General features: G+C 41.0%; 1 protein-coding gene across 7 annotated transcripts in view; it reads left to right on the top strand.

The window, feature by feature from the left end:
* The window catches only part of frmd4ba (FERM domain containing 4Ba), a 46095-nt gene that overhangs the window by 12053 nt on the left and 23164 nt on the right, over positions 1-10878 (top strand). For 4 of the 7 annotated variants that reach the window (XM_032512614.1, XM_032512613.1, XM_032512611.1 and 1 more), the window contains exons 1-5: positions 5340-5615; positions 9639-9704; positions 10006-10100; positions 10347-10439; positions 10746-10830. In XM_032512614.1, coding sequence (XP_032368505.1) covers positions 5451-5615; positions 9639-9704; positions 10006-10100; positions 10347-10439; positions 10746-10830 — 504 coding nt within the window. In that variant the 5' untranslated portion in view covers positions 5340-5450. Of the gene's footprint in view, positions 1-5339; positions 5616-9638; positions 9705-10005; positions 10101-10346; positions 10440-10745; positions 10831-10878 lie in introns of those variants that run through there. The other 3 variants (XM_032512616.1, XM_032512615.1, XM_032512617.1) reach the window with 3 other exon arrangements.

Raw genomic sequence — 10878 nt, 5'->3', positions numbered from 1 at the left:
ATTTGAGACATACTGTAATATATACATGACCAGAGATGACCCTGTTTCATGTTTTATGTCCTTAATCTATTCATCTATGATGTATGACTACAAATCATCCTTCTATCGAGTTTCATGATTTCTGACAGCTGTGTCCACCTGCTCCATTTCTAACTACAAATGACAGTCAGGAAGCCTGACAAGTGAGCAGGCAGGGTCCTGTAAGACAAGCACATTATGACTTAAAACAATCCTGCGTGTGTGTTAAGGAGTGTGTCAGGCATACTGCACAGAATGTGTTCTATTCAGCGTGTCAGCTGCAGTCTCAGTATGTGGCATAGCTCGTCAGCTGTAGGCCTGTGTGGATGACAGCTGTTTCACTGCCCCGTTCAGGCTCTGTTATGATCACTTGGAGGCCTTCCCCTTTTAGACAATTAATCTACCACTTACTGTACATGGTAATTGCCATCCCATGTTGAAATGAGCCCAGGGACAGGGAACCGTGATGAGCTTGGCAGCGCGGCTGCCCCTGTCATGCCTTGCCTTGTATTCTCAGCAGATTCAGGCCTATTAATACTGAACTTCTGGGACTGAATAAAGCAGTGGGGCTAAATTGTAACAGCTTGCCTGTCTGTATTCCTATTACAGTAAACTTTCAATTAATGCAGTGAAGTCAAGTGAAGTGAGGCAATTATATTAGGAGAAAGGGCACGACATTGGCATAAAGATAATAGGAAAACCCTCCAGACAGCATAATTTACCAAACAATTTCCATCACTAAATGTATTTCCCCTTTTAGTCCCTGAGGGTTATGTGAGACACTTGATTTCCCCATCTGCTGGCTATAAAGGGCCATTGCAGCGTGAACACTAAGTTTGTCAGCCACTGCTGCACTTTCACAACAATTGATTGTACTCCGCCTGACTTGGGGGGCAGTATAACAACAGCTTGAAAAGAATGAGCCTTTAAGGGAGCACAGTCTTGTGTCCAGCACATGACTTGTGTAGAGAAATGGAATGACACTAGAGTGACTTCAGAGGGGGTGACGGACGAGTGTGAGATCATGGTGTTTAGAGCCGCGGTGCCAGGCTGGCGACAGGGAGAGGTGGGAGACAGCAGCCATGTATCCTGAGCTACACAGGCAATGGACACTGTCTGTTAAAAACAAATTACTCAGAAGAGCACTTTACCCCCAAAGTTGCTGACACGTCTCATTCATAATTTTTAACAACAATTATGTATATAGCGCTTTACAGCAACCAGCAGGTATCCAAAGTGCTTTACATGAAATAACAACAATAAAACATAACGTACAATAAAGTCAGAAAGGAATAAAACATACAGTCAGAAAAAGAATACATCAACGCAAGAAGAAAGGAACGCTGATATGTATTATAAGCCACTCTAAATGAATATGTTTTGAGGTTTGATTTAAAACGAGCTATGTTTGTTATGGTGCAGATGTCGGGAGGTAACTTGTTCCAAAGTCTCGGGGCAACAACTGAAAAAGCGCAATCACTCTGCAGTTTGTACCTCCACCTTGGGACCTTGGGAACTAGTTGATTGGATGACCGCTATGACCTGTTGTTTTCGCAAAGGGGTAAAATCTCGGTCAGTGCCAGGTTAAAATGGCCTTGAAAGCAAACATTACAATCTTAAAATCGATTTTAAAAAGAACGGGGGCAATGTGTGCACGCCTGGAGGTATTCATTTAAAGGCGAGCAGCAGCATTTTGCACAAGTTGAAGGCAGGAAAGGGAATTTTGATTGTGGCCAACATAAAGTGCGTTACAGTGATCCAGCCTTGAACTAACAAATACGTTATAGGCTCATACCTTGTCTTGTATTAATTTATTTATTTAAAAAGAAAGATAGATTTATGACAGAATTATGCTGGCTCATATAGCCAACTCAACCAAGGAACAGACGGCCAAAGTTTGCAACTAGCTAGTGAAGAAGTTTGTTGCTAAAAACCCAGACATTTCCCCCAAGAGTTGGTAGAGAAACCAAACCAAACTAAACCAGAGCTAAAATGAAAATAAATAATGCACTTACATTTCCCTTATGGACAGAAATGTGACTCCAAATGAATGCTAATGTTGCTTTGTGTCTTTTGGATGAGTAATAGGACACCAACACTTTTTTAATCTTTTGATGTATTGTGAGTATGAATGTAATGGATGTATTCCAGCTTATGTAATATTCTTATGTAATAATAGAGAATCCAGACAATGTAGCTTCTGTTCAAGACAGATGGAAGTTAATGGGGATCTTAATCAACAAGCAAAAAAACTAAACATGAACTACAGGGTGATTATGAATCAGTTCTTCCACTGCCCCCAAGTGGCCAAAACAATCTGTTAATGATAATGTATGGGTATACTTAGTATATAAATATGTGATTATGATACACATACATTATTAGTTAAAAGTGCTAAAGATACTTCTGAGATGGGGTCACTTATCAACAGAAGGCTTGAAGATCAGATAGATTGCTTATTGCACGTCTCCCAGAGTTAGCACTGACAGTTAATTCCCACCTTCCCCTGGGTTGCCCTGTCTGAGACGGATTGATTCTTGCTGAGGTCATTGCCTCTTCCTACATTTTCACCCCACCGGACCCCATAGAGCGTGTAAATCAACTGGGATTATCTGCCGCCTGCAGGCATTTGGCATAAATGTGTATTTGTGTTTGTGTGTGTGAATGCCTGCATGCCCCTACATTGAAATATAACCATTGTATTTTTTTCCACTACACTGCAAAGACTATATTTACCTCATTTAATATATTTTGTAGCCTTATAGTTTTGAATTGAACGGTAGTTGCATGTGTCTAAATGAAACTTTTCTTGATTCCATTAGAGTGATCGGAGAAGGGGAATGTTGGCAGATATTTAAAGCATTTCTTTCATGTGAGCTCAACTCAGAAATACCGTGCTGCTAGATGCATCAGAAACACTGTACTTATTAACGTTATGTGGACCAGAACACATGGCGATCATGTGTATGATAAGCAGCGGCTTGTGCCCGCCATGTGTTTGGCCGTCTAGCCCACGGCCACTTCAGGCAGCTGTGGCTTCACACATCTGTCCATTTGTATCATGGTTAGCTGGTTATAGTGCATCTATACCTTCCTAGTAGGTCCCTGGTGATGAATCCCACTCTCCAGAAATAGATCCATTCAGTTCTTGCAGTGGTGGATAGCACATCAACAGTATTTAATTGAAATCCTGTTAGGACATTTTTTACACTCCAGAGGATGTTTCCCTAGCATAGTAGAGTAACACATTGTTGCGACAGTATTATTTCTGGTTAAACTCTGTACATTATATTTCCTATTTTTATTTGAATTTCTTCCAAACAGACTCCTGTATATGCTAATGGGCTTGTATTTAAGATAAAGAGTATATCATGCACTGCCAATCACAGACAGCTTGGGACATGGCTACTGTCAAAAGACTACTGAGACTATGAGATTGCTGTGGTAGAAAACTTAACTTTACTGCCGAACAGACACCACACTGTCTGCTGCACTATAAGATTTTCTTTTACTCTCCATTCATTGCAGAATTGCACAAAGTAACCCTACCTTTCTCCCTTTTTGTCAACATTGTTGAGGACGCGGTTACCTTGTTTGAAATAACCTGAACTGTCACTGGTCAAACCGACTGGGGTTTCTGTGTTTACCCACTCTGAGCTCCACATCATGGCCCGTCAATTGATCCGTACAGGTTGAGCATTAACGTTGCATGTTCTGTGGCACTACTTCTTCGCCGAGCACAGTTACTTCCTGGAGCGTCGTCTAGTTGCCTGGAAACCTCCCTGTGATGACAAGACTCCAAGGAGACCCTTACTAAACACGATTTATGATTTTTTTTGTGACAGAACCAGGGTCTCCCCTTCTCAGTCCTTATGCTAAACTATATGCTAACTGTCTCTGGCTTCATATTGCGTGTACAGACATGTGGGTGGTATTGATCTGAACATCTAACTCTTGGTAAGAAAGTAAAAAAAGCATATAAAATTCGCAGCTATATCTAGATTACAGCACAGTACATGTAGGCGATTGTGCCTGCATGAATTTGAGAATTGCACATAATCCCATTTTTGTCATGAAAGCCCAATGTCACAGCTGCCTGTCTGCATAGACGTGGTAATTGATATGCTCAACGTGTGTGCTTCAGAGCGGATTTACAGTAACATGCATTACTGCTTGCAATGAAGCAATTAGATACACGACTTACCGTGACTGGCGCTAAGCTTTTCTTTATTATTTGTTTGTGTATTGCAGGGTGACTGAGCACATATGGAAAGTTCTATAACTGGGAACTGACTAACTGTTTTTCCAGTGTCTGAGCAGCTCTATTGTCTCCTCAGTAATAAACAATACAACACAACTAATTTACTTTCATGGCCATGTTTTCAGGACTTAATTTTTAAAAGCAGCCCCATTTTGACCATTTATAATTCACTGTTCTTAGAAATTGTGGTCATAAACAAACAGCAGGATATTGTTTCGGTTGAGAGCTATCCCATCTCTTTTTTTTTCTGTATTGCTTTTTTCTGACTTGTTTATCTGAGTGAAGTGTAGGGCTTGTGTGCAACATTTGCTTATTAATTCTGGCTGTGCAAAGGAAGACATCTGGTTGTGAGTCTGCATTCTTACATCAAAGCCTTTTGTAAATGTTCTTCCCTTCATTTTCACTTTTAGTTTTTGCACAGTCAGTTGTACTGGGATGGGAATACTGACGGCACAAAACTGATGCTGTTCCAAAAACAGGACCACATATTTTTTCCTGCAGAATATAATGGGTGGAGATGTCTGGTCTCCTCAGGAAATTGCTCCCACATCCCAGACAAAGTGAGAGACCGTTCCCACACCCCTTCTCAGACAATGAATTTGAAATGCATGCTACAATTAAACAATAAAATAAAAGATGAAGTCATAAGCCTTAGCTGAGCAAAATTGACAAAGCATATTGTGGTGCAACTTCATTTTGTGATCTTAATTTCACAGAAGAGACAAATCAGACAAAACCAAACATTTTCACCATTATGTTACTGTGAGTTACAAAAGAAAGTGTTTATGGCTTTAGAGGTTGAGTGGTCAGCTGGAGCTGGTTTCCGTGTACGCTGTGTTTGTATACAAGTGTTTATGTGGAGGGGAGACAGAGCCTCTGCAGCAGGGGCCTCATGGCTCTGTCCTGCCCTCCCCTGCACTCTGTGAGGCAGTGTTTTGGACCGGGGCCCAGGACCAAGCCGAAGGCACGCTGGTCTGCTCCAACCTCTCCAGAGCGCCGACTCTCACTGACATCACATCAGCTGGGGAGACATAGTAGACTGTGTGTTCTGGTGTGTAGATGCTCCTTTCAGCTTGTTGCTCTGAAGCAAAACAAAGTGTGCTGCAGATCGTCTTTTCTCCTGGTTCTGAAACTGTGGAGTGTCATCAGTAGAGGCAGAAGCAGCTAACGTATGATGGCTGTGCGCATCATACGTGGGATGGAAGACCTGGTGGCATCGGGCAGCCAGCTCGTCTGGAGTCTGGCGCATCAGACCCTGAGGAGGTGGTACAATCGTGGGCTGATGCCATGCAGACGCTTCCTAGAAGCCTGGTTCAGGATTGGAAAATGCTACCAGGTATGACAGCTCCTTGAGCAATGGCAACGTAAATCTTTTTATTTTTTGAAATGAAGCAGGTTTTATTGATTGCTTTATTGGCAGCATATTGGATTAATTATTTTGCCAGATGGATTTCTTTGATTATACCCATTTCATTTTTATGGCTCTGATTACCTATAATCTCCCTTAACTTTCCTCAAAGTGATGTGAGTCAGTAATTTTTCCTCATCTGGCTCATTAGTGAATGCATGTGTTTATTTGTTTGGATGTGAAGAAAACACAGGCTGTGTCTTGTTGAGTCACAAAGCCTGTTTTTTAACAAGGGTCTCTCCCTCAGCACATGTGGCAGTCATTAGAAAGCAGCATGACCAGCCGTTTGATCTGGCTGATGAGGAGAGCTTTCAAAGTTGTCTTTGAAATGCATTGTTGCTGAAACACCTAAACACTGTCCGTGTGGTTACCAAATACTACTTGATTGCCCTTTGTAAAGTTGAAAGTGATCAGTATTTTCTTATTTGCTTTTCCCCAGCATACTGCCATGTGAACATGTAGTTTGTATACAATGGCACTTGCAACTGTTTTATAGTTACTACTACACAAAGGTAACAAAAGCTGGAGAAATTGACGAGGTGACATAAAAACAACAACAACAACATAATATTCAACACAACACAATATTCAGATCAGTGGAAGTAGTACAATCCTAATGTAAAAAGAAAGGAGTAGAAAGTGCAAAATGTCCTTCTGAAATGTAGCAGAGTAGTAGTATAAAATGCTGTGTGAGCCCAGCTCAGCCTGATCAGGTCATGTGAAGAGAACACCATCGGGGCCCGTAATGACAGAGCTTAGGGGGGGATGACCTCCCTGACACAGTCGGGACCTTTTCTTTTTATCATGTGGGACCTCGCTCTGGAGCTCAGGTCCTCACTTCAGCGGGACTGAGGGCAGCCATCTCTGTCAGACTTTGGAAAAAAAAATTGTCTTTGAAACATAGCAGCTTTGCCAGTGCTACTTTGTTCATGCAATTGTGAATATTAGATCCAAATCAAAGGACACACCTGATCCTTATATTGAGTGTTTTAAGGAATCATGTAAAGTTTAAGGAATTCTTTGAAACGTGGTCGAGCTTTGAGGACAAAAGTAAAAAAATGCACATATTTTGATTGTGAATCTGAAATTCAAGGCTGGCTGTGAGCTTGAAATCAGACTGTTAACTAAAGGCCTTTGTCCATTCATGTGTTGATGTCACTGCCCTGCAACAATGCAGCATTGATAGATTGATTGAAATGATTGTGCCCTGGACAGCCACAACAACTCATGAAGGGGTTACTTTAGTGATTAATAACATGTAATACTACAACTGCCACAATTGTTTTTCCTATCAAGACAAATCAATTAAAGGTGTGTTCATTGAGGTTAATAGTAGTTTTTATTCATTTTTTCTCTTCTTTTGTCAGTGAGAAATATTCTTGCCTCTTCTGGACCACTGAGATATTGAGCCGTGCAGACAGTGGATGCAGTGGGCATGGTGTTAAATTATGGGACGACGGGGACAAAAGTTAACATATTCGCAAGTTACCGTGACTGCAAATGAAACCCTTTGTTGAGATGTTTAGCTATAATCCCAGAACCGTAAATCTCACTGAGGTTTAGGGCGTTGAAAAACAACAAAGTGGAAAAGTAGCTTGGTGCAGTATGAAAGTGAAATGACAGATCTGTTGTGGTGCAGAAAACAATATGTCCTAGTAGAGTGAAGTTTAACACCAGAAGGCGTCTTCCCGCCCTGCGGTCACGCTTGACGATAACATGACCCTTACTTTCCAACACAGAAGCCACATGTTATTTTTTACAGAAGTCACACACACACACACACACACACACACACACACACACACACACACACACACACACACACACACACACACACACACACACACACACACACACACACACACACACACACAAGCATCCTGGACACATTCCTTTGCAGCAAACTGCATCCACTCAACAGGGACACAAGTCATTTGGGTTCTTCTAAGTGTCACTGATATCAAACGGGACAGCTGCTTTAACATGAAGATAATACAGAAGGTTCACAGAATGATGGAATAGGATTGCATCTTTTTTACAACATGGGCAAGACCCTTTTTCTCATACTGTTCTAATCTCCCAACCTCTAAAAAGCACATTTTTTTAACACATTAAAGCTGCTTTGTGTAGAATTTGCACATGTTCATAAGACATCTTTCCAAATTTTCTGATGGAAAAAATATTTGTTACTTTAAAGAATTAAACAGTCCTGGTGGAAATTGGTTCTTTTAGCCCACTCAAGGGGTACTGGCATGCCACTGTCTTTTTGTTTTTTTCGATTCTGCCACTGGAGAGTGCCAACGTCGGGAATTAAAGAATTCATAGAGTGGCTTTAATTATGTGGATTTATTCTATTAGACCTAGTCAACCAGACCTTGCCTTTATCCATGTGATGAGTTGTTGGACCATAACCAGTGATGTGGTATTAAACATTACTATTACGATTTAACAATAGGATGTAAGTATCTCAAACCTGTCATATAATGACTGTTAAAAGAATAGATAACACACATGAAAAATGTAATTCATAACATTGTAGAGCGCAGACCTCTGCCAAGGTATGCCCTTTGTCACAATGTCAATGCAGTGTGAATTCTCCCAGTTCGGAAGTCATTTTTCCAATAATTATGACACCACATGAATGCAGCCCAAACGCCCCATCTCACAATGTTAACAAAAGTGAAAACTGATTTGTGTTTTCACTCAAGGATTTGGATCCTCTCCAAAATGTAATGGGTTCTTCCTTGGCCCCTTCCACCAAGTTTCATTTAAATTGGCCCAGCAGTTTGTCTCTGACCCTCTGACAGACAAACAAATCAGCAAACAAACAGACATGTCAAACCGAGAAACAGAACCCTCAAAAAGAAACACACCTTTGCTCGAAACAACACACTCAAGTGACCGCCTTAATGGGTCCGATATGACCGGTAGTTCATGGTGGCAACAGTTAGCAAACTTTAAGTCACTTTGAAAGTTTGTGGTAGCTTTAGAGTGGTATCAATCTTCTCATCAGTCAGAAAGCAAATAAGAGTGTGAACTATTCCTAAGAATCCTTTTGTACCAATTCCAGCAAATATAAAGGTGGCTAAAGTGGGTTTTGCCTGCGTTTTCCAACTATTGTGTATTAATTAATTTGTGTTAAGATTGCATTTCATCAATAGCACTCCAACGGATAATATGAACACCAGGGCATCAGAATTTGTACAAAGAATTAAAAATATTTGAACGTACCAGCAAGCCTGAATGTTGGCAACAGCTTAACACACTGAAACATAACCTAACTAATATTCATCGCCACACAGTAATATTTCAACCTTGTCCTGCATTGAAAGGCAGTTATGCTGACTGCAGCGGAATGAATCCTAAAGCCAGTCATCTTAAACAATACAGCAGGAATTCAATTAAACTGCACCAGGACGTCATTGTCTTCCCGTTTTGTTTCTTATAGGCAGAGGAAAACGTGGGACGTTTGACATTTCGGTGATTTTATTAGACCAGTGTTGTTGCAGAGGAAGGATATGTGGAGGGAAAGACAATAGCATGTGTGGAGCCTTCATGGCTAAAGAAACTCAGTCTTTGTTTGTAATTCATGGTGCACATAAAGAGTTGATTCATGGCTGAAATATAACTGCACCATTTCTTTTTTTTATACTTTATACAAATAAAGATGCTGATATTGCAATGACTTTAGTTCAGTTCAGTTCAGATGATGATATTGCAATGACTTTGATGTTTTGAGGCGTGGGACCCATATGGACAGTTGCCTGGTGGCTCCTCTTACCTATTCATTCAGCACAAAGACAAACGTGACATTGAGGTGAGTCACCGGAAAGCACCCTTTTTATCCCCTGGGTAAAATAGTGGAAGCACAGCTTTGAGTGGAGAGGTACAGGTGGAGGTGGAGACAGTTTGCAGGAATTCTCATGTCTCATGTTATCTGTCCTCCTCTAGATGACAGAGGGCCGCCTGTGTCAGGTTCACCTCCTTGATGACAGGAAGCTGGAGTTGCTGGTTCAGGTAGAGGACACTTTCTGCTTGGCTCCTCAGACACATATTATGCTCCATACCCTGCAATATTATGTTGATGTACTGAAATTGTGTTGGGTTTAATGATGTGTTATTATATTATAAAGAGGTCTGACTTCCCATGGCTCCGATTTTACTTTTATTTCACGTCAAATTGATCTTGTGTGTTAAACGTACACTTGTTTTCCACCTTCTGTCGTTTTGTATTGCGTTTCACAGTGTCTAGCTCATGACGTTTGAGTTAGCAAATGATCTAAATTGAACTCTTGTGTTTTTGATCTAAACGTTCCAGCCCAAGCTGTTGTCTCGTGAGCTGTTAGATTTGGTGGCCTCACATTTTAACCTGAAGGAAAAAGAATACTTTGGGTTGTCTTACATAGATGACACGTGAGTACCTTTCTAAATATAATAGGTGTGTGTGTGTGTGTGTGGTGTGGGTGGTGTGTGTGTATGGTGGGGTGGTGGTGTGGGTGGCGGGTGGGGATTGTATTACATTTTCTTTTCAAATCTAAAAGGAGTGGTTGATTTAGAACAAAGTTTTAGTCACTAAAGCTTTAAGAGAGAATAAAAGAGAAGAGAGAAAAATTACGAGCAGTATTCCAACACATGATTTGTTCTTCCATCCCTGATCAGTGGCCAGAATAACTGGCTCCACATGGATCGTAAAGTCCTTGATCATGACTTCTCCAAGACTTCGGGGCCTTTGGAACTCAAGTTCCTAGTGAGGTGAGTGCTGTCACTGCAAACGTTTGCCAAACGTGGAATACTGCTGTTCTTGATTAGAACTGTCAATCTCAATCTTAGACAATAGTAGAGGCCTAATATGAAGCATGTTGGTGCGTTGGGAGCGTCATGGCCAAGCCTTGTCCTGACCAGCAGGTGGCAGTGATGGAGCACAGTTTACACAGTCTTGCTGCGTTGTTGCTAAACTACATCGAACACAATGAAGTCTGTAAATAATGCTGAGGCACTGGCACAATGCATTGACATATGCTTCAAGTTATCCTTGCTGACCCTAACAACTCTTGACAGGTTTTATATTGAGAAGATCACTTTTTTGAAAGACAACACAACAGTGGAGCTGTTCTTCCTGAACGCTAAATCTTTAGTGTTCAATGTAAGTGTTTAAGTATTTATTCTCTGAAAACTTATATATATATATATA

This window comes from Etheostoma spectabile, chromosome 4 (genome assembly GCF_008692095.1).
Source record: "Etheostoma spectabile isolate EspeVRDwgs_2016 chromosome 4, UIUC_Espe_1.0, whole genome shotgun sequence".
Lineage (NCBI taxonomy): Eukaryota > Metazoa > Chordata > Actinopteri > Perciformes > Percidae > Etheostoma > Etheostoma spectabile.
The sequence above is the reverse complement of the archived record's forward strand: the minus strand, read 5'-3'. Positions and strand labels throughout refer to the sequence as shown.